Consider the following 23,939-nt stretch of genomic DNA (forward strand, 5'->3'; position numbering starts at 1 on the left):
ACTCAGGGGAACTTCTGAGAAATCGCAGGCGCCTGGCCCTGCTGTAGTCTAACTGCATTAAAATCTTGGGAGTGGTTGCCCAGGCATCTATATTTCTTCAAGCCCTCCCCCATCCCCACCCCCACGCAAGTGTGGAAACTCACTGCTGTAGACTGGGACTTAATGCATGCGTTCAAAGTCCAGTGGGCCTTTATTATCCAACACATTATAGCTGGCACACAGAACTCGCTGCTGTTGTGTCGAGGCCAACTCACAGTGACCCTATGGGGCAAGGCAGAAAAGCTCCCGTTGAGTTTGAGACTGTAACCTCTTTAAGGGAGGAAAAAGCCCCATCTTTCTCCCGAGGAGTAGCTGGTGGCTTCGAACTTTGGACCTTGCAGTTAGCCAACGCATAATGACTATAACCACCAGAGTACTTAGAAGGAGCTTAAGAAACATGGCTTGAAGGCACGAATGGCCGAGCATCGGAGGGTGCTGAGAAAGGGCGCAGTTGAAGCAATTAGCTTTGCTGATCTCCGGCGCGTTTCAAACATATCCGACCACAGAGCGGTCTGTCTTCAGGGAAAGCCCACTGCACGGTGCAGAATCGCTGGCATGTGGTGAAGCACTGGCGACAACGGTAGTCCAGAGAAACAGCATGGGAGGCTCCCCTGGCTTTGAAAATGGGCCTTGGCACCCCCAGGCATCATGCACCCGGTACACAGGAGGGTGCTTGCTAAAGATAGCTACTCATTCCCCTGGTATTCTGTCCCTGCTGTCTCCCCAAACCCACAAAATGTGTGGTCTGACTCCCATGGGGTTTGGAGAATAATAAAAATAGTAGTATTAACAGTGATGACAACAACAACCAACGCCATGGCTATGATCCTCAAGGGTCTCTGAGCTTGTGCTGCACTTCGAGAAGCTGATCAGAAAGCAGGAATCCTGCCCAGGGCTCTTTTACCCATTGCCCCAAGGGTCTCAGAAAGCCCTCGTGCCCCCTTGAACTCACCAGTAATCTTGCGTTCTGAGGGCTTAGGAGACTCTGGTATCCCCAGAGGACACTCTGTTCACCAAGGGGCTTTTTATAGCTGGCCTCTCTTCCCCAGGCCTGTGACCAGCATGCAGCTGAGATTTCAGCCTAACCAGGAAAGAATATTCCTCGGGGCCAGTGGCTGTGTTGTCAACTTAACCCCTCAAAGACTGGCGCTTGAGGCAGCCCAGAAGAGAGCAGGGTGGACAGCCTACACAGGACGTAACTCAGTCATTCTTAACCTTCCTAATGCCGCGACCCTTTAATACAGTTCCTCATGTTGGGGTAACCCCCAACTAAAAAATTATTTTCGTTACTACTTCATAACATAATTTTATTACTGTTATGAATAATAATGTAAATATCTGATATGCAGGATGTATTTTTAATGTGACAAATAGAACACAATTGAAGCATAGTGATTGATCACAAAACAATATGTAATTTTATACTGTGAAATATTTCTTTCTAATGACAAATAAATGAAATTTTGTCTTGAAGCATGGTGTAGCATGGTTAACAGTCTTCATGCCGGGTACTCATATGAACGTATCTGCGTGTGGACAGACCTGCCTGGAGATGGATAAAGGAGCGGTGTCTTAGTTCTTAAGGCCACTGGAAATCTGTGTTTTCCGATGGTCTTAGGCAACCCCTGTGAAAGCGTTGTTCCACCCCCAAGGGGTCGCAACTCACAGGTTGAGAACAGCTGATGTAACTGATATGTGGCTGGCTCACAGCATAGACTTTGGGGAGGGGGCCAGGGGTTGTGAGGGGACAACCAGACTGGCATCCAAACCTCAGCCCCATCACTTTCTGTGCCTTTTGGTAATTTACTTCCCTTAAGCAGTGGGCTGCTAGCCACAAGGCTGGCAGTTCAAGGCTACCAACTGCTCTTTGGGAGAAAGCTAAGGTTGCTTTTATAAAGATTTACAGCCTCAGAAACCCAAAAGAACAGTTCTACTCTGACCTATAGGGTCGTTATGAGTCAAGACTGACTTGGTGGCAGTGTTTTTCTTGGTTTTGCTTTTGAATCTGTTTCCTTACCTCTAAGATGGCCATAAGTTGTGACCTAGGTTGAAGATCCGTGGCTGCAAAGGGCTCAGGGGGAGGAGAAGATGAAGAGGTGGAGTCTGGGGCATGTTTAGGACAATGAGACTATTCTGTATGATACTGCAAAGGTGGACACATGGCACCATGCACTTGTCAAAACCCATCCAATCAAATAGGCTGTAAATCTCCCTGGGAGTGGCTGATGGCTTTGAACTACTAACCTTCTGGTTAGCAGTCTAACACCTAACACACAATGCCACTGGGCTCCTATCAAAACCCACAGAAGGACCCTAATTCAAACAAAAAATCCAAATCCTCTACCACTGGGTAGAACTGGCCCTGGGTGTTTTCAAAACTGTAAATATTTACAAGAGTAGAAAACCTTATCTTTTTCCACTGGTGGTTTTGAACTGCTGGCCTTGTGGTTAGCAGCCCAACATGTAACCACTATGCCACCAGGGCTCTGAGGCGAATGATCAGATGTCAATATCATGTCATCAATTATAACAAAAACACTACCTGGCTGCAAGTTGTTAACAATAGGAGAAACCACGTGCAAGGGAAAGAGGGTGTATGGGGAGGAATTTCTTTCTATAAAATTATTTCAAATAATAAAATGTGCTAAAAGTCCTGACCTCATCAGGCTGCTCTGAGGACAGTGCTGGTTAAATACAGGACTCAATAACCAGAATCAGATGGTGTCAAGGTGAGCCTGGCGTGACAGAGTAGAACCACGTTCCCTAGGGTTTTAGTGGCTGACATTTGGGAAGGAGATCACCAGGCCTTTCTTCTGAGGCACCTCTGGGTAGATTCAAGCCTATCAACTTTTGGTTAGGAGCTGGGTGTACCATGCAGTTACTCCAAGCACTCACGAACCAAACCCAAACCCACTGCCATCGAGTTGATTCCAACTCACAGCGACCCTCTAGGACAGAGTAGAACTGCTTTGTGTGGGTTTCTTAATGGGAACAGAAGGACTCATTTTTCTCTCATGGAATGGGATGGTGGATTCCAATTGGTGACCTGGTTAGCAGTCCAACGCGTCACCCATTATGCCACCAGGGCTCCTTACTTACTACACAGCAGTTATTGGCCTGCCTTGGTCTGTGTCTCAACAATCTCCTGGTGCACTGGGGACCAGGCAGTAATTGTGTTGTCATGCCTGGAACACAGATTCGATCGCTAGGGCACAGGCTAAACCTTATGCTGTATTTGCATTTCCACACTCATTCACCAACACCTCTGAGCTTTACTACTTGCTATTTATGTGCCCACAGGTGTCTCAGTAGCAGAGGAGGGCTCCTAACCACAAGCGCAGCAGTTCGAACCCACCAGCCACTCTGTGGGAGAAAGATGACACAGAATGTTCCCGCGGGGAGGAGACGAGCCAGTCAGAGTGCAACACACAACTCTCCTCTAGTTCCTAAATGCTTTTCCCTCCTCCCCCCACCATCATGATCTCAATTCTACCTTACAAATCTGGCTAGACCAGAGGATGTACACTGGTACAGACAGGAACTGGAAACACAGGGAATCCAGGACAGATGATCCCTTCAGGACCAGTGGTGTAAGTGGCAATACCAGGAGGGTGGAGGCAGGGTGGGGTAGAAAGGGGGAATCGATTACAAGGATCTAAATATAACCTCCTCCCTGGGAGACAGAAACAGAAAAGTAGGTGAAGGGAGACATCAGACTGTGTAAGATATGACAGAATGATAATTTATAAATTATCAAGGGTTCATGAGGGAAGGGGGAATGGGGAGGGAGGGGGGGGAAATGAGGAGCTGATGCCAGGAGCTTACGGGGAGAGCAAATGTTTTGAGAATGATGAGGGTAATGAATGTACAAATGTGCTTTATACAATTGGTGTATGTATGGATTGTGATAAGAGTTGTATGAGCCCCCAATAAAATGATTTAAAAAAGATTTATAGCTGTACTATAAATCCTAAGGAGTTCTATTCTTTCCTATCAGGACATGAATCAGAATCAACTTGATGGCAGTGGGTTTTAGATTTCTGAACCCCGGTAGTACAGTGAGTTAAATTCATAGGCTGCCAACCACAAGGTGAGTGGTTTAAACCTACCGGTTACTCCTTGTGAGAATGATGAGGCAGTCTGGTCTCATAAAGAGCCACAGGGTCAGAGTCCCTTTGGAGCAGCTGTACTTTGTCCAATAGGGTTGCTGTGAGTCAGAATATACTCAATGGCAGGGAGTTGATTTTGGAGGGTTTAATTTATGGATAGGGAAACTGAAGCACGGGGGTGTATTCGCCTGTCAAAGGGACCACTGCTAGAGTGGCCAAGTTGGGATTTTGGCCAAGGGTTCTCTGAAGGCTCTTCCCTGCAAAACAAGTAGTCTTAAAAAGACCTCAGGCTCCGTGTTGGGACTAAAGGATGTTACTTGTGATTTTGGTGCTCACCCCAAGGGAGAAGCTTAGCTGCCTGTTCCTTGGCTGTATGTTCCAGCACCAGGGAGTTGGGGGTGTAGGAGCTGGGACAGTCACAACCTGACTGAAGCAACCCTCCCCAGTGCTTCTACAATCTCAGGTTTAAATGGAAATTCTAGCTTCAGACGCTAGTGGCTTACTTATCAGCCCAGCTTTGAGAAGTACCATAACAACAGCAGCAGTAAGCCAGTATGTATGGAGGGTCTTGAATAAGGCTGCCACTGTGCAGAGCACTTTCCAAGGGGTTCTGATTTCTCCTCTAACTAGGAACTCTGAGAGGCAGGTATTATGTAGCCTGTTTGGGGGTGGGCTCCTTCACTGTGTGAAGCCCTGATGGAACCTGTCCAGAGGAGAGCCTACCTTTCAGGTGGAACGTTATCCGTGTTGCTGCTGTGGCGTCTCTGCATTTTCCTGAACACCTGAAAGTCAACGCAAGGCGTGAGCCACTTTTCAATCACTGCAGATGCCTGCCAGGTTGCTACCGTCATCGGATGTAAGTAATTATCATGCCTTTTATTCCTAGGGCTTATGGGCATTCTCAAAAGCGCCTTTTGGTCTCTTTGCTAGTCACCCCCCAATTCAGCATTCGGTCCTCTGAGGAAGGGGTTAAGGGGTTATCAACCCATGTAATAGATCAGGATGATGAGACCTAGGTGGGGGGGGGGTGCCTCAAGGAAGGGTGAAGGGAGAAAGGAGTCAACTGTGCAGCAATTAGGAGACATAGTTTTGGATCACCCTGAACTTGCTGTGCGACCCTAGACCAATCAGCCTCTCTGCGCTCTCAGATGCTCCATCTGTTAAGCATTCAAGGGTGGCGTGGCTGACCTCAAAGCTTCCTGCCCTCCTCACATTTAATACATCAGATTTGGAGATGTGGGTTGTAAAGGAGACACATCACCTGGTTCACTGTGAGGAGCCACATGGACTTCAGAACTCCATGTTGATAGTCCCTTGGGTAGGCATTGAAGGCTCCTGATGGGAGGTAATCCCAGGATCCTAGAGCGAGCAGACCTCCCTTCCTCTTCCTTTCCACGGGAACACACAGGTCAGGGGAGCTTGCAAGACCCTGGATAGGACAGAACACCTGGGTGAACCAGTCCATGGGGACACCTAGAGTCCACCAATAAGACCTGGAACTTCATGAGTGGTTTCAAGCAGGTGATCCCTTCTGCTGACCACCTCTCCTTTGTGACTCCTTGGCCCCTCCGTGGGGCTCTTGAAAGCAGTTATGGTCTATGAAAACAGTTATATTATGTCCTATTGTCAAACCAGCTGAGGAGTACACCTGTTAGTTCCTCCAATGGCTTTTCATTTTGATAAGAATAAAATTAAAGCTCCAATTAAAACCCATGGCTACAGGTGGCGGCTGATGTGGCCTCACCTGTTTCCATCCAGCCTCAGGTCTCCACACTCTCCCTCTTCCACCAAGTCTCTCTGGCTACATTGACATTTCCCTACCTCAAACATGCAGGCTTGTCCTTTTCTTTGAATGCTATGTAGCTAGCTGCTAGGGTCATAGGTCATTTCCTCTCAGTGCCCTTTCACCTCACGACCCCTCAAAAAAGTCCTGCTCTATTATTTATTGATACACTTGCTGGTCTCTAAGCAGCCTCTTTCATTCCTCTATCACTGGCATTTAGAACAACCAGGCATGGAATAGCACTCAGCAAGTTTTTATTCAATGAATACACCTGTGGCTTTCCCAGTTACCTTCCTTGCAAGTTCTATTCCCTCCTCCCCCTCCCTGAATATTTTTCATCTTAGGGAAGAAAAACAAAAAGCCATCTGTTTTCCATGTATAGGTTTGGTCTCCTTGAATAGATTTCTACCAGAACAAAATGATGGTAGCTGGGCACAAAACGAAATAAAAACATTGTCATCAAGTCTTTCTGACCCACAGTGACACTTCAAAGAAAGGGCAATCATTATGAGAGCTGATTGCCACACCTTTCTCCCCCTGAGCAGCTAGTGGGTTCCAGGTTCCAGGAGGCCATCGGTCTTGTCAGGTAGGCAGCTGAGAGCTTAGCCAGCGCCACAACGCTGAGCACCACTACTGACTGCTTTCTGGCTTCCAAATCCTTCCCTCCCTTCTGCGGGAAGCAGTGCCAGGTAAGCCTCTCTTTTGTACAATGAGGGCGCGAGATGGGTCATTACATACACATGCTCCAAAAGCTTGGACACCTCAATTCATTATCCCCGGCGTCCTCCTCCTTCATCACTTCCCATCCCTTCCCAACACAGAGGTCGCAGGTTCTATCCACAAACTGTGGAAGCTTCTACTTCCAGATACCCGCTTTCAAAGGAACTTCTGATTCTGTTGGAAGCATGTTGTACACGATTATTCCCATAGCAGATGGTAGAATATTTATTTAGTTTTTTTGCACGTGGGATACATTTGAATCACTAAGTGACACGTCCTTTAACCCTTTGTTCCACACGCTGCCCCTCATCTCTATGAAGGGTAGATTACACCCGAACTTTTTGTGCCCGCGAGGTGGGATATCCCCGGGCCATTACAAGACTGCACCTAAACACCTGCAAGAGAATGTCTCCGCATTACTTGCATGGGACGCAAGCAGGTGCAGGACGGATACAACGGACATTTACCATGCCTGCTATCAATGGACAGCACAGAACACTCTAGAACAGCAAGGGCAGGAGATTACTACATGGATCGTGCGGGGGTGAAAAAAAAAATCCCAAACCCCAAACCGGTTTTTGGTTTACCTGCCCAGACAATTCAGCAATCACAGCAGCATCGTTCTTGTCTGGCCAAGCCAATCACCAGCGCGCCGAGGCACGTGACTTCCGAGCGCTTCCGGCCCGGAGTTCGGCTCTTTCTCAGGGATGCGGGGGCCTGAGGTAGAATCCCCGTGCAGCTACTCAGGCAGCACGCATCTAACTGCCCGCCCTCTTCCGCAGGCTCCAACCAATAAGAGACCGTTATTCTGTAGGGACCAATAGCGAAGAGGTTGAGTGGAGCCGGCGCGTGACGTAAGGGGCGGGGCGCGCGCGGTCACGTGGCGCTCGGAGCGCCAGCGCAGGGAGACTGCCGGGAGTCGGTGGGCCGCTGCCTACCGGCGGGCGCTCGCCTCACGCCTCACGGAATGGAGCTGCCCGGCGCGTAGAGGCCATGCCGCCCGGGCCCCGGGCCTGCTGCTGTTCGCGCCCCGACTGCTGCGCCTCGCGGTCGCGCCGGAATGGTCAACCTGGCGGCCATGGTGTGGCGCCGGCTGCTGAGGAAGAGATGGGTGCTTGCCCTGGTCTTCGGGCTCTCGCTCGTCTACTTTCTCACCAGCACCTTCAAGCAGGTCAGTGGCCACCGCCTTCCCGCCTTTGCCTCCTCGCCCCCAGCTCCCTCCCGGGCGAGGTGGCGGGGGCGGCCCTGTCCCGGTTCCGCGGAGGGCCGAGGAGGCGTGGAGCAGACCCGGGGCGCGGGCGTGCCGGAGCCGGGCTGCCTGTTCACCCGCAGCCCTCCCTGAGGCGTTGACACCCCGCGGAGACACCCCGGACCCGGACCTAGCTGAGCGGAGTCCCGGTGTCCCGAGGTTTTCTTCTCGGGGGTCAGTTTCGGGGAGAAGGGCCAGGTGCCTGAGGGACCTGTCCCCACCACCCCAGGCATGTTTACACGCAGGCTCGGCCCCGCCCCCTTTCCCTCCGGAGGGTCAAATTCGTAAATAAAATGCGTGGCGCGGGTGGGTGGTGATAGGAACCATTAAAAAGAAATTGGGAAAGACACTACCTAACCCCGGGCCAGCGGAGCGGCCGAGTGTGCGAGCCCCGGGGCTGGCCGGCGGGGGTGGGGCGGGGAGCTCCCTCCGAACCGCGGCGTGTCCGTGACTGGTTCTGTTCCCCAGCAGACACGTCTCCGTCACGTGTCGCCCTTGCTCAGGTGTGCCCCTCGATTTAACCCTCTGAGGTTCTCCAAGCCCCCGGGGCTCCACTGCACAAATGCCAGTCGTGTGCCTGTCTTCACGGGTTCCCCTTACGCCCCAGACCCGTGCAGAAAACGCTGCCTTCCAGCCCCCTCACCTCCTGGAGACCTCATCGCCTTGTGAATATGTTGCAGTTTTCTCAAACTCAGCCACGGCGGGACGCTTGGTTTTCTCCCTTCCATGGCCTGTCTGTGTATGACTGACTCAGTGACACGACTAGACACCCGGTTTTGTTCAAAGCCGTGATTACCAGGGAACTTAAAAAAAAATCCCTGGAAAAATGCTATGGTTTAAAACAAACAACAAAACCCTTTGGAATCCCCCTCATACTTCCTTTTAATCCTGCTCTCTGGGTCCCAGATATCCCCAGCCTCCTCAGTGTATATCCTGAATCTGTTCATTCCTGCGTGGGGTCCAAGCTGTCCTTGTCAGCTACACCACCATCCTCTCTGTGTGGACCACTGCAGTGGCCTTCCAGCAGGTTTTGGCTTCCTTGCTTGACTTGCATACAGCCTGTTCTCTACCAAGCACCAGGGATATTAAGCTTTTAAAAAAAATCAGATCACAGCACTCCCCCGAGCATAATTCTTCCTGTTGAGCTCAGATAAAACCCCAGACTCCATTCCAAGGTTTCTGCATGGTTGACTCTTTCTGTCATTTCATGTCAGGCTAAACCATTGCAGCCTCAAGCTGTACCCAATGACACACATTACTCTGTTTCCATTGCTCATAAACTTGCTTTATTTAGTTATTTATTTTGGTAGTGGGAAGCACTAAGTGAATACTTCTTGTTCATTTACTTGTTTATCTGTTTTCCCTCTCCTTTTTTAGAATGACTCCCCCCCTCTCTTCTGGAGACTAAGGACTTTATGTGTCTTGTTTATAGACTCTCCAGCCCCCCCCCCGCCCCCCCGCCCCAATACTGCCAGGTACTAAATGAGCACTCAAATGTTGGTTGAACCAACAGTGGGTGTTCACCTTTCTAATGAATAGCTTTTCTTTCTCAATCTGGCAGGCTCCTATTAATTTTCCATCTTGTGGCTTAGACACTGCCTACACTAACCTTTTCCCCACAACCAGGACACCTTGTTGCTTTTCTATTTAATGGCAGTGTGCTTTTTTTTTTTTTGAACCTGTAATACAAGGAACAGGTTGACTATAATTGTGAATTCTCTCAAACAACTGGACACATTTTTAGTTTTTAAAGGTTTTTCTAGGTTCTATTTCCCCTCAAAGCATAAGAAACACTTCTGTTATATATTAGCATATTGTATCACTGCTCTCCAAAGAACCAGCAGAACCAGCCACTGAAAACCCTGTGGAGGTCAGCTCTTTTCTAACACACTCGGGATCTCCATGAGTTACATTCAACTTGACTCAATCTACATTTCAGGTTTGGCAACAGCCCAGAACTAGGTCTGGGCTACATCTTCAGATTCTAGACCAGCGGTTCTCAACCTGTGGGTCGCAACCCCTTTGGGGATTGAACGACCCTTTCACAGGGGTCGCCCGATTCATAACAGTAGCAAAATTAAAGTTATGAAGTAGCAACAAAATTTTTTTTATGGTTGGGGGGGGGGGGTCAGCACCACATGAAGAACTGTATTAAAGAGTCGCAGCATTTAGGAAGGATGAGGACCACTGTTCTAGAGTTTGTTCTCTCCACTGAACCAGGTACTCCTTAATGGTTTCAGCTTTCCCTCCAGCATAATTCACAGATAACCCTTTCATGCTCCTTCTGGATACGTGATACGGTCAACTCTGCCACCCACTTTTAAATTAGGAGTGGCCTTGTTGCTTGCCTCAGAAGAAAGACAGGACTTTCTACTCCTGTAAAGTGTTCCAGCCTTGGAACAGTGAGCAGTTCCAGTGAGCAGTTCTCCCCTGCCCAGTAGGGTTGCTATGAGTCAGCATCAACTCCATGGCGGTGAGTTGGGTGTTATTTCTAAGCAGGTTGGTGTAGCTGCCCACTCCCTTCAATCTGCTCCTTGTTGACATGGAGCCTCCATTTTGCCTTCAAGACTTTACCACATCCGTGTCTCCTTATTTGCTTTAGTTCTGTGCAATCACCAATCCATTTTCTATTTCTGGCTATTTACTTATTCTGGATATTTCCTATAAGTGAAGTCATACAATATGTGTTCTTTTATGACTGACTTCTTTCACTTTGTACAGTATTTTCAGAGTTCACCCCTGTTGTAGTGTTTATCCATGGTTCATTTCTTATGTCTAAATAGTTCATTGTCTTGACGCACCACAGTTTGTTTATTCATCAACTGATGGTTATTTGAATTGTTTCCACTTTTGGCTGTTAGGGATAAGGAACTTGAATGCTTGTGTTTGTATGTTACCATGTGGACATATGTTTTCATTTCTCTTGGATATGGATCTAGGAGTGGAATTGCTAGGCCAGAATTGTAACTGTGTTTTTAACTTTGAGGAATGGCCATACTTGGCCTGAGTGTCTGCACCATTTGCAGTGAACTTTTGAGATCTACTACTGGTCAAGTTTTGTGTCATATCAAAGAAGAACATACATGGGGAAAGAAAGAATATACAGGATAATATATTAAGATATTCCTTCCATTTCCTACTATAGCTCTATGTGAGGCGGATTTTCTTTATCTGCTTCAACTCTAAACCATACCTTGCAACAAATTGAATATAGAAGTAGACATGAGAGTCTGCTTATCTTTTATGAAGCCAGACAATAAAGCGATTTTCAAAAATGTATAATTCTCACAAAAATATTTTAATCAATTTTTTCCACAAGAAAATGTTAAAATATTCTTATTTTCAAATGAATTAGTAAATACATATTTTTAAAATTTGTTTTAGTTTACAATATGGTAAACAGCACTAATGGTATCCCACATAATCCTACATATTGGGATCCTCAATAATGTTAGGAGTCCTGGGGCCCAAATTTTATTTATTTAAACAATTAGCATGAAATGAATGAAGGTTTACAGAGCAAATGAGTTTTCCATTCAACAATTCGTAGACATTTTGCCGCATTTCATTGATTGCAATTTCCACAATATAACATCATGCACCCACTTGTACCCTGGGTTTTGTTTCCATTCCTCCTCTTCCTTCTCCTCCTCCTCACCCAGGAATCTAGCCTTCTGAACTTTGTCCTTGGGCAAAGGCTGCCCATTTTATCTTTAATGGTTGCATACATTCCTAATGTTATTGTTCCCCTTGTAGACCTGTTTATTGGTTCACTGAAAATTGAGCCTTGGGAATGCTTTCCAGACCTGATAGGTGACTTACAGGCTATTAGGCTCAAGGATTCCATGAGTTTCTAGTCAATCAGGAAGCCTTTTATGATTTTGAGTTTTGAGAACTGCAGCCCATTGTGACCAGTGTGCCCTGTAAGTGTCTTCTTTACCACCCTAGATCTACTCTGGTTCTGCTCTCATTTGGTACTCACTGCTTTGCTTCACCCTGCCTTGCCTCAGGTTCCTCAGAGATGTAGTGCGGAATGTCCGGGTCTTTGAGGATGAATTGAGAAGGAAGGAGCAGTGGAAAACTTGATAGGATGCTCAGCTCTGCTTCAGTGAGACAGTGAGCTCATGGAGCAGATGTGGCAGCGTGCTGCCTAGAGAGTCGTTGATTATCCTCTGCTGCTTTGAAGTTCTTTTCTTTAGTTTTCATGTTAATTAATGCTTTGGGGGCTAATTTTAAATTGTAGAGATGGGAGCATTGGAGAAATTAGGGATGTGATTGGTGGGGAGAGTTGGGACTGGTGAGTGGTGCCAGGTGATTTGGATACATTTACTTAACAGATGTTTAGTGAGTACTGACTGCAAACTAGATACTGGCCTGCTCCATGCAGTGTGGAACAAAGCAGATAGGGACTCAGGTCTGTGAGTCCATATTCTGTTTGGACATAGGAGAGGCCATTAGTAAATAAGGAAAATTACTTCAGATAGTGATTTATGATGTGACTAGAACAAAACAGGATGGTACGATATAATGACAAGATGGCCCTAACTACGGGGGGAGGTTAAAAAACAAAACAAAACAAGAGCATGTACACTGGTACAGATAACAGCTGGAAACACAGGGAGTCCAGGACAGGTAAACCCCCCAGGACCAGTAGAGTAGTGATACCATGGGGGTAAGGGGAAGAGGGGGGGAGAATGGGGGAACCGATCACAATGATCTACTTATAACTCTCTCCCAGGGGATTGGACAACAGAAAAGTAGGTGAAGGGAGACATTGATCATGTAAGACATGAAATTTTTTTTTATAAATTACCGAGGGTGGGGAAAAATGAGGAGCTGATACCAAGGGCTCAAGTAAAAATAAAATGTTTTGAAACAAATGATGGCACCAAATGTACAAATGTGCTTAACACAGTGGGTGGATATATGGATTGTGATAAAAGCTGTGAGTCCTCAATAAAAGGATAATAAAAACCAAAAAAACAATATTGGCATCAGATTGGAACATAGAGGTCCTCATATAAATAAATGTCCTTATCCTTGTGTGCAAGTGGTGCAGTTTCTAAATTTCAGAGGTATTCACGTAACTCCTTGATTAAAGAGTAACATGTTTAGCCTTAAAGTAATTGAGTATGAAAACTGGTACTAAGTTCGTCTGAATCAAACTGTAATAAATCATAAGAGGATTGCTAATCTTTTTTTTTCTTAATCACCAAGGCTGTTTTTTTTTATACCCTGAAAGCTTGTAAAACATTACACTGAACACAGGAGATGAATTCTTACTTGTAGTCTTCCTAACCCAAAGTATCTACTGTTTATATTGATATGTTTTTCCCTGTTAATCAACACCACTACTTTTTTCCTTCATGTAATTGAAATACACTGTTTGTTCATATAACTTGCAAGTTTTCCTCCATCATTAAAACCTCCTTGTAAGGATAATGTTTTTAACGACTAAAATCACCTACTATATGGTTGTATTAGACATTTAGTATCTCCTCTGACCTTTATCACGTTTTCCTTCTTTGTACATTTTTCAGTGACAATAGTGCCTTTATTTAAATACTTTATACCTTAAATAAAACATTTATGCACATGATATCCAGGATAACTCCTAAAATTAGAACGGTGTTATTGTACTTATTTGAAAACTGAGGAATTGTGTCACGGATAATTAAGATCATTTCTGTAGCTGCGCACATGAAACCCTGGTGGCACTGTGGGCTAGGCATTGGACTGCTGGTCCTAAAGTTGGGAGTTCAAACTCATCAGACGCTCCTCAGGAGAAGATGAGCCTGTCCGCATCCATAAAGATGCACAGCCTTGGAAACCCATCATAGCATTGCTTTGGATCATTTCAGTGGTTTGGTGTTGGGTAACTGTCAGTAACACAATTTACTGACAGTCCTTGGGTATTTTTTTTCACTCCTTTTTGTTCCCACTTTTCCCCCAGAACCATATGACTGAATGACTGATGTATGTATATACCGCTGTCAACTGCTCTGGGAGTTGGGTCCTTAGTACATTGTAAAACTTTAGTGACTACCTTTTGAATGAATCTTGTTGTGGGAAAAAACAAAGAAACTTAAAATTGAGATAACCTAGTAGGGTCAGCGGAAAAAATTGAGGAAAGTTCCCCTGAAGGACTCCTCCCAGTGTTCCTTCATAGCACCCTCTGCAAGGCTGGGCCTTTGGGAAGCTAAACGCGTACTCATCCATTACGGTTATGTGACATCTTGGCACTCTTACTCACCTAGCCTTTTGGCAAGGTCTTGGATATTCATGTTTGAAAACAAGTTCAAGAGCGAGGAGAATTGCTTTTCTGTGTATCAGGAATGTGGTTGCATGAAAGAGCTACTTCCAGTATACTATGAGCTTTTTTTTCTTTAAAGGAATAATAGTAATTTGAGTATAACATGAAGAACATTTTAACCTCATCAAAGACCCAGTTAACTCATGTTGACCAGCCCTTAATGGTCTTTAAGGCTATTCATTTATCTAGCATGGCTTTTGAGGCTCGGTTCAATCTGAGCATAGCTTGATTATGCTGTTACTTGATATGGTCTCAGGAGGGCAGAGGAGTATGAATTTACATGTAGTTATGCAGCCTGTACCGAAGTGATTTGCTCCCTATTCCCTAGGCTTCTGCACTTAGCTTCTCTTCTCGTGCTAACCGAAGAATACAGATGTTGTTTTTGATAACCTGCCTTGCTCTTCCTAGATCCAGTATTTTCCTTTAAAAGAAACCAAAGGGAGAGGACAGAATACAAATGAAAGCCATCTAGAAGGAAGCAAAGGAACAAACAAAATCCAGAATAAGTTAGGTGATGGTAAATCTTAAACATAGTACTATTATAATGCTGACAATACTAGAAATGATAAAATTTGCTTTCATGCAGCATTGACTACTTCAAGTAATATCGCTACACATTGTTTAGGGAATGGCAAAGAGTTCCACATATTGCTGTGTTACCTCTGATAACAAAATTCAGAGTTGGGCTTAGATGTTGAACTAGAGGAGTTGTTTACTAAATTATGGCATATCACCATGAGAGATTATTATATAGCCTTGAAAATGTCATCTAGACAATAAAGATACTTGAAAATGGTTTCCTATCCAATTAGTGTCAAGAAGAACTCAATGTAGAGCACACTAATTTGTAGTGTAAATGCCAGGGGTCAAAGGCATTAATATCTAAAAATAGAGCTTTATTTACATGATGGAATTGTGAGTGATGCTCTGTTTTTAATGTTGGTTGTGTACATATTCTAAAACTTTTATTTTGGAACAATTTTAGATTTACAGAAAAGTATAATGATAGTAGAGTTCCCATAGGCTTCTCACTCAAATTTTCCTTTCAATAATAATCTATTTTTATTGCAATCTTTGTTATTTTTATTTTAAGTTAAAAATGCAAACAATCCAAGCTAGTGTTAAATATCGCCTGTGTCCATCTCATTTAGTAGTCTGTCGTGTAACTTTATGCTTTTACAAATCTGTCTATATATGTTGTTTTTATTTGGTAGAAGGATGGTATGGGGCCATGTCTGATTTCCACTGACTTCATAAGAGGGAAGGAAAATTAAACTTAACATCAGCACAAGGCTGAGTCCCCTGAGGTGGAGGTCACAGATGCCTCCACCTTCCAACCTGCTTTACCAAACCTGATATAAGACACTATCTACTTTGTTCTAGGCTTAAAAATCCATTGCAGTGGCTACATAAAATTTAACAGGCAATGCTCATGAGGCTTATTAGGGTGTTAACAGGCTATAGTTTCGGATCAGAAATGCTCAGTATACGGTTAGTCCTATTCGTAGGGCTTCTTAGCCATGCCCACAGGCAAATCTCTTCAGTCCTTGGCCAGGCCTTCTTCTGCCTGCTTGCTGCAAGGGTCAGAAGCTCTTTTAATGTTGATTGTGAGTGTCTAAAGGGCACCACTCTGTTTCCCCAAAGACATTAGCCTAAAGGTACCCAGCTTTAGTTCCATCTGTAGGTCAGCAAATCTAGCTTCCCTGATAAAGTGCCAGGATGCACCATACTCCTTAAACTAGCGACTTGCTTGAAGGCTCTTAGCTTCACTTGCTTCATAAACTCAGAAGTGTGCTGCTCTGTCTTGTACTCGGGCTCCTGGATTGAGGAGGGTCAGAGCGAAGGAATTGGGGCTGGAGGTGGGGGTGGGGGGGGTGGAGAAAATGCACCACTCTTGGTTCTTTTTTGATAGCATTGAAGTGCCCCTATTCTTACCTCTGAGATAGCACATTTTCTATTCTACAGCAGCGGTTCTCAACCTGTGGGTCGCAACCCCTTTGGGGGTTGAACAACCCTTTCACAGAGGACACCTGATTCATAACAGTAGTAAAATTGCAGTTATGAAGTAGCAATGAAAATAATTTTATGGTTGAGGGGTCACCAAAACATGGGGAACTGTATTAATGGGTTGTGGCATTAGGAAGGTTGAGAACCACTGTTCTACAGGATGGCAAAAATGGACAAATTCCCACATTAGATAGCTGTTCATCCTAGTTGCATGGTCCTACCCAATCATTTGACGGGTATAACACGAACTGTGTTGGAAGAGCTATAGCAAATAATTCACCACATTAAGCTAATGTAATGTGTAATATTTTTGCAGTTATCATTATTATTTTACTTATTGTACAAAAGACAAAAAGAGCCATTGAGAAGTCAATGGTTCACCAGTGACTCCATGGGAGGAAAGATCTGGAGATAGGTTCCTATGAAGAATTACAGTCTTAGAAACTCTAAAGAGCAGTTCTACTCTATCCCATACGGTGTCTATGAGTTAGAATCAACTTGACGGCACACAGCAACAACATACAGTGAACATCCAGGGCTCTGGAACCAACTCTCTGTGCATTAACATCTGGGTGCTTTAAAAAAATACTGGTTCCCATGATCTTAACTGGCTTCTCAGTTTGCAGCTGAGCTCAAGAAGCAGCATTTTTAAAGCTCTCTACATAATGTAATATGAAGTCTGGCCTAAGAACCCGTTTTTATTAGGTGCGATTGAGTCTATTTCCATTCATAGTGACCCTGTGTATGGCATAATGATACACTTCCTGGGTTTGTACCATCCTTACAATCATTGTTGATATTTGAGCCCGTTGTGGCCAGTGAGTAAGTCCAGCTTGACTTTTTTTCAGACCCTCTGCTTTACCAAGCCTGATTTCCTTTTCCAGGAGCTGGTTCCTCCTGATAGTATGTTCAAAGCATGAGAAAGTCTTACCACCCTCTCTTCTAAGGGACGTTCTGGCTATTTCTTCCATCACAGATCTTTTTTTTTTTTCATTCTCTATGGTATATTTCAAGTAAAATGAAATTCTTGATAACTGTCATCTTTTTTATTTTATCATGATGTTGCTTATTGGCCTACTAGCTGTGAAGATTTTTGTTTTCTTTATGTTGAGATGTAATCCATACTAAAGGCTTTAGATCTTCATCAGAAAGTATTTCAAGTTGTCTTCGTATTCAGTAAGCAAGATTGTGTCAGCTTCATGTTTCAGCAATTAATACACCTTCCCTCAATCCTGATGCCAAGTTCTTGTTTACATAGTTCAGTTTTTCCTATTATTTGCTCACCATAGAGATGAAATGGTGAAAGGCTGCAACCCTGGCACACACACATCCCTTGACTTTAAATCATGCAGCATTCCCTTCCTCTGTTAGAATGACTTGTTTCTTGCTCCGTACACAAGCTCAACATATGCACAGTGAAATTGTCTCAAACTCCAGTTCTTTCCAATATTCATTGTTTATGGTCCACGTAGTTGAATGCATAGTTAATGTAGGCAGACATCTTTCTGGTATTCACTGCTTGCTAACCACAAGTTTGGCTGTTCAAACCCAGCAGCTGCTCCAAGGGAGAAAGATGAGGCATTCTACTCCTGCAGAGTTGCAGTCTTGTAAGCCATATGAGCAGTTCCACTCTGGGGTTGCTATGAGTTGGAATAAGCTTGCTGGCAGTGAGTGGTGTGCATCCTTATACGTTGGCGCTTTCTATAGAACCTTAGATGTTTTCCCGCTGTTTGTGAATCCTAGCGACCCTCTATACAACAGAATGAAACACTGCCCAGGGCTGAAAAATGCATTTACTGTGCCAAACTGTATGTGGGTTTGGACACATTAAGTATTACTAGCTCTTCCCAGTTTTCTTTTTTTCTTCTCAGTTTACTTTTCATAAAGAAATTTTCCTAAATGTAAAGCTTCTCCCCCTCCCTTTGTGTGTGTGTGTTGTGTGTGTGTGTGTGTGTGTGTGTGTAAGTTGTACTGTCATACTTTTGAGGTTAGGCCTTTTGCTCAAAAACAGTGACACATGACAGATTAGTCGTAATGGCAGAAGCCACAGAACACTGGCACTCTCTCAGTATAATGGCAGGATGTTTGATGTGCACAAAAGCCTTTAGGAAGGAAGCTTTCATGATTGCTTTGTTTTCCAACAGTTGGCTTACACATTAAGATGATGACTACCTCAAGCTTAGTTTGTGTTCTGGCATTTAGGCACCTTCTTGCTTCCTTGAAGAGAGAGTTCTGATAGCTCAGCCTTCCCTCATAGCTTCAAAGCTAGAAACAAACAAACCAAACTCAATGCCACTCAGTAGATTCTGACTCCTAGCAACCCACTAGGGCAGGTTAAACCTGCCCCTGGGTTTCTGACTGTAACTCTTATTATTTTTAAAAATCATTTTATTGGGGGCTCATACAACTCATCACAATCCATACATACATCCATTGTGTCAAGCACATTTGTACATTTGTTGCCATCGTTATTTTCAAAACATTTTCTTACAACTTGAGCCCTTGGTTTCAGCTCATTTTTTTCTCCTCCTTTTCCCTTCCTCCCTCATGAACCCTTGATAATTTATAAATTATTATAATTTTTCCATGTCTTGCGCTGTCCAATGTAGTCCATACCCCCGGGAGGGGGTTAAATTAGGTAATTGTGACCGGTTTCCCCTTTCTTCCCCACCTTCCCCTTCCCCGTCTGGTATGGCTACTCTCAATATTGGTCCAGAGGAGTTTATCTGTCCTGGATTCCCTGTGTTTCCAGCTCTTATCTGTACCCATGTACATGCTCTGGTGTAGCCAGATTTGTAAGGTAGAATTAGGGTCATGATAGTGGGAGGGAGAAAGCATTAAAGAACCAGAGGAAAGCTGGTATGTTTCATCGGTGCTATACTGCATCCTGACTGTCCTGTTCCAATGACTCTTCTGTAAGAAGATGTCTAATTGCCTACAGATTGACTTTGGGCCTCCACCCCCCCCCCCATTCACATTGACATGATTTTTTGTTATGGGTCTTTGAAGCCTGATACCTAATCCTGTTGACACCTTGTGATCACACAGGCTGGTGTGCTTCTTCCACGTGGGCTTTATTGCTTCTCAGCTAGATGGCCGCTTGTTTATCTTCAAGCCTTTAAGACCCCAGACGCTATATCTTTTGATAGCCGGGCACCATCAGCTTTCTTCACCATATTTGCTTATGCACCCTTTTGTCTTCAGCGATCCTGTCGGGAAGGTGAGTGTCTCAGAATACCAGATTATTAGAACAAAGTGTTCTTATGTTGAGGGAGTACTTGAGTAGAGGCCCAGTGTCCATCTGCTTCCTTAATCCTAAACCTATAAATATAAGCACATAGATCTATTTCCCTATCGTCATATATAAATATATTGAAATCTGTACATGCCTTTATTTAAATCTCTATAAATTTCCTTTCCTTCCTAGTTCTTTCCTCTTATTTCCTTTAACTCTCCTCTTGCCCCACTATCATGTTCAATCTTATTTTGGGTTTCAGTAATTCCTCTCAGTTGATCAAGCCCTACCATACCTCCGACATCCCCCTCCCTATGGATTTTTGGTCACTTGTTCTGACTGTAACTCTTTATGGGAGTAGAAAACCTTGTCTTTGTCCTGTAAAGCACCTGGTGATTTTGAACTGCGGACCTTAAAGTTAGTACCTTAAGAGTAACCTCTATAGCACCGGGACTCCTTCGAGGCTCAAAAGGGGTATTTAAACTCTTCTCCAGGGCAAGTCTTCCCCTGGTATCTGGGTAAAGGAAGGGCTCAAGATGTGTTTAAAAAAAAAAAAGGTATTCTGTAGGGTTGCATAAGACCAGTGCCCAGAGCCTTTGCTCTCGTGTGTGTACCAGTTTTCTCCTAACCATTTTTATTGTCAAAAAGTGTTTTAAATGATCTACTGAAGGTTGAAAAAATTCAAAACTTTCCCCATCATAGTTTTTAATAAAATGAACTATTTTTGTAAAGTACACATCACCAGCGGCCATGCATATGAGTGTGGCTGTTTTGACAACTAGCCTTAATTTCTTACTTTTTCTTTCAGGTTGACTTTACATGTTGTTTTATGACTGTGAATCAGACTCTGACTATATAGAAGGAGGAAAAATGCTTGTTGTCCAAGCTTTTTTTGGTTTCTGCCCTCTCACTGTAGGAGGAGAGAGCAGTGAGAGACCGGAACCTCCTTCAGGTTCAAGACCGTGACCAGCCCATTCCTTGGAAAGTGCAGTTTAACTTGGGCAACAGCAGTCGGCCCAGCAATCAGTGTCGGAATTCCATTCAAGGGAAGCACCTCATCACGGATGAACTTGGTAAGGCTGAGCTGCTTTTGTAGTCTGTTAGGTACGCTGAGGGCCCTTTGTAGGGCATTTCTATAAGGACTCTTCTACAATACACTTTCCCTTTCATTTCTTACATTTCTCAACATCTTTCATACCCACTAATCGTTTGGGGATACCCTTAATGTCAGCAAAGTGTGGTTTTATAATTCTAAATGTTCTTTGTGTCGGAAGCTTAACAATTCTAGTATTTTATCATGTGTAAGTTCCTAAATGACTACGTGCCAATCCCCCCCCTTAGTATCTTCTAAGGTTGGATCCTTTACTTCCGATCTTGATGATGAGCTCTGTAGATTAATGACTCAGTTCACCACCTTGGTGCCCTCATTCATATCCTTTACAGTATTGGAATTCAGGAAATGTAATTGTTGTTCAAGAGAAATCTTCTCGTGAACTTACTGACCAAAAATATCAAATGAATTATAAGCATATTTAGAATATGTTACTCTTACATAAGGTGACCAGATGTCCCACTCTTGAACAATTTGTCCCGCATCCTGCACCGTTTTATAAAAAGTCCTGATTTTTGGAAAGAATGCGCGACAAGCTAGGGTATACGGTTTTCGGCTGCCATGTGGCTATTTCATCAGGATATGAGTTTTTATCAAGGTTTCCTGCTGGTGTCCCGCTTTACTAATGTTAAAATCTGGTCACCTTACTCTTACAGTTAAAACAAAAGTTAATTTTCTTACTTTGTCCCATGTGCTTGCTTGCTTTTAAGTTTTACAAAAGGAGATTCCTCCGTTGGTTAGATGGTTAGATTAGACAATTGCTAGAAAGAGCTCTGACTTCTTGCTAGGCATTATGCTGCTCTGATAGCCTTCCTTAAATATCATGTTTGATTTTTTTTTCATGTTTGATTTTTGCAGATGATAACAATAGTATTATATCAACAATTCCAGTTATTCTTTAATATTAAGTATCTAACCAGTGTCCAGAATTCCCTGTGTCTTTGTAAATTGGTTCTTTTCAACAGGTAGTTATATTTCTGTTGGTTTACAAATATTTTTCTGTTCGTTTACAAAAATAAATCTTATTCTATTTCAAAGAGTCCTAGAGCCAGTTGGGTTTTTTAACCTGGCAATTTAATTTGATATAGGTACTAGAATCTTCATCTCTACTTGATGGAACTAAACACAGTGAAGATACATTCGTTTTTTGGTCGTTGTTGTTAGAAATGTCTTTATTATCACTTATTATTAAAGCACCAGCTTAATAATGCCCCCCCCCAAAAAAAATTCAAGTCACTCTTCCATAATCTCCCCCAATTCTCAATAAAGCACGTTTCAAGTAAAGACATGCTCTCTTCTCTCTTCCATATAAAACTTCATGAAACGAAGGCATCTCGCTGTACATCTTGCTGTCAAACGCTGCCTGTCGTCGTGGAGGCAGCGACTGCTCATGTTCCCTCTACTGTCCGGGTCCCGAGAGACTCTTGCTCATGAACTGTCTCTTCATGAAGCATGTCCACCACTTGCTAAGCTTGTCATTCTGAGGGTCAAAAACTTTCTCACAAGCCTCAGTCCCGTCTCTTGCTTTAGCTGCTGCAAGTCGGCTCTCACCACTTCATCTTCCTGCTTGTTTGCAGGTTTGGCATAAATGGTGTTCAGTGGAAACCTGGTCTCTGCAGGTATGGGGAAGTTAGTGATGCCCAGCGGGTACATTTCTTTCTCCCCTTGGCTTCTGGAATGGCACTTCTGGAGTTTCTTTAAGCATTTGGAAATGCAGAGTGATGTATATTAAGGTCCTGTCTGCATCATTCTTAATTGCATAGTTTTGGAAGAAGACGTTGGCCTTGAAGTAATAGATGGCCTCATCCACAATATCTGTATCTTTTTTCTCTTGAGGAGCAGGTCCTTTGAACTGTCTTCTGATAGGTAGCTGGGCCATGTTTCCAATGAGTTTGGTGTCTGGGGCCATGAGAGAGGGCTCTGGCATCTTGAAGGCACCCAGGCTGAGACTCACTGAGTAAAATCAACGAGAGCACAGCGCTTCCGCTCTCTGAAGTTACATTTTTAAAATGAAAACCCCAATGTGCTATTGAGTTGTTGTTTTTTTAAGTTTGCATTCCCAAGAAAACAAAACAGAAAAATCCTTTTCAAAAAGATTTCAGTTATCACACAAGTGAAAGGGTTATTGGAAGTTGAAGAACCAGAAAGTTTTGTACAAAAATACTCTCCCAACTTGTCAACAATGCCACCTAAAATTTCCATTTTACCATCCCATTTTAAAACAATGTTGTCAGCCTGTTGTTATTTGTTTATTTTTAAGCAGTAAATGTTAGCAAAGGGAGATTACTCATACAAGATGACACCATTAGACAAAGGGCAGACTTAGGATGAGGACCAAGTGTTTGAGTTTTGATTTAGACTGTCAGACATTCCTGGAGGAAATACAAAACTTCATGGTTTAATTCTTTATTTCAGTAAAACCCGAGGCTCTTATTTCTACCTTTATGAAAGTAATGATAAAGGTAAACAGCTTAATATAGAAAATGTGTAAGAATGTATGCGTTTTAGAAAACAGCCGTCACCATGAATATTGCCAGAGCAACACATTATTATACAAGGCAATCAATCAGAATTACACACTTTTCAGAGATTGGGAACTAATTTACCAGGCTGTAGCGACACACTTTGAAGTGGTGATTTTACAGGACTCTGAATCTGTTTGCCTGAGTAGCTGTATGATGTAAAATAAGAACTCTTCTCTTGTTAAACTTTGTTTCACCAAAAGCTAAAGACCTTTAGTTTCGAGGCTGAGTACTAGAGGTCAGCACTGTGAGGGAAAAGATGGCTTGAGAAGCCTCCGTTGATGATGTGATACAGAAAAGGGGGAAAGAAGAGAATTCCAACCAGTGGAGTTTAAGCCACACGTTATTTTACATCTTCCTGATACAGAAGTCATAGGATTGCCATGTATTTATCATTGGTGGAAGAATTTTGAGAAAAAATGCTGACTTATTTACATTATTTTTAGCTGTCATCCTTGGGACAAAAATGAATAGAGTTAAAAAGACTCCTAGAGATTTACTATGGCATTAAAATCCAACTTTCTTACTCTAGAAGACAAAATTGCATGTGTTGTTTGTTTTTTTAAACCGCCTCCTCCTAGGTAACTGACCTGGTCCTGTTTAGTGAGGGCTCTTCTAGTCATTACTCTGCCGGTGCGTCTTCCTTTTGCACACACTTTGTTTTCCTGGGTAGTTGCTGAAAACAATCATATACCTCACCTGGTCTCATTCTCTGAGGACTGGGAAGCGGGGGCATTTGGAATGGAATGATGCTGGGAACAGCTGCTCTGCACCTGAGAGCCTGTGCGTGTACTTGTGGGCCCATGCGTGCACCTGAAAGTTTCCCAAGGGCCAAATGGTATCCCATATGG

At 43.9% G+C, this 23,939-nt stretch overlaps 2 protein-coding genes and 1 pseudogene across 4 annotated transcripts in view; 1 reads left to right on the forward strand and 2 right to left on the reverse strand.

Moving 5' to 3' along the window:
- RNFT2 (ring finger protein, transmembrane 2) overlaps window positions 1-7,393 on the reverse strand; it is a 75,480-nt gene extending 68,087 nt beyond the window's left edge. Inside the window, exons 1-3 of the mRNA XM_075534315.1 lie at window positions 7,239-7,393; window positions 5,410-5,577; window positions 4,872-4,930 (exon numbers count right to left, since the gene is read on the reverse strand). Of these exons, the coding sequence (XP_075390430.1) occupies window positions 4,872-4,930; window positions 5,410-5,433 (83 nt within the window). The 5' untranslated portion in view covers window positions 5,434-5,577; window positions 7,239-7,393. The remainder of the gene's footprint in view (window positions 1-4,871; window positions 4,931-5,409; window positions 5,578-7,238) is intronic.
- A 143-nt stretch (window positions 7,394-7,536) lies between these two features.
- Window positions 7,537-23,939, forward strand: part of SPRING1 (SREBF pathway regulator in golgi 1) — a 28,933-nt gene continuing 12,530 nt past the window's right edge. Inside the window, exons 1-2 of one of the 3 annotated variants that reach the window (XM_075534854.1) lie at window positions 7,547-7,822; window positions 20,372-20,528. In XM_075534854.1, coding sequence (XP_075390969.1) covers window positions 7,712-7,822; window positions 20,372-20,528 — 268 coding nt within the window. In that variant the 5' untranslated portion in view covers window positions 7,547-7,711. Of the gene's footprint in view, window positions 7,823-20,371; window positions 20,529-23,939 lie in introns of all 3 variants that reach the window. The other 2 variants (XM_075534855.1, XM_075534856.1) reach the window with 2 other exon arrangements.
- Window positions 21,966-22,493, reverse strand: LOC142429505 (actin-related protein 2/3 complex subunit 3 pseudogene; annotated as a pseudogene).

Source organism: Tenrec ecaudatus, chromosome 16 (genome assembly GCF_050624435.1).
Source record: "Tenrec ecaudatus isolate mTenEca1 chromosome 16, mTenEca1.hap1, whole genome shotgun sequence".
NCBI classification, from domain to species: domain Eukaryota; kingdom Metazoa; phylum Chordata; class Mammalia; order Afrosoricida; family Tenrecidae; genus Tenrec; species Tenrec ecaudatus.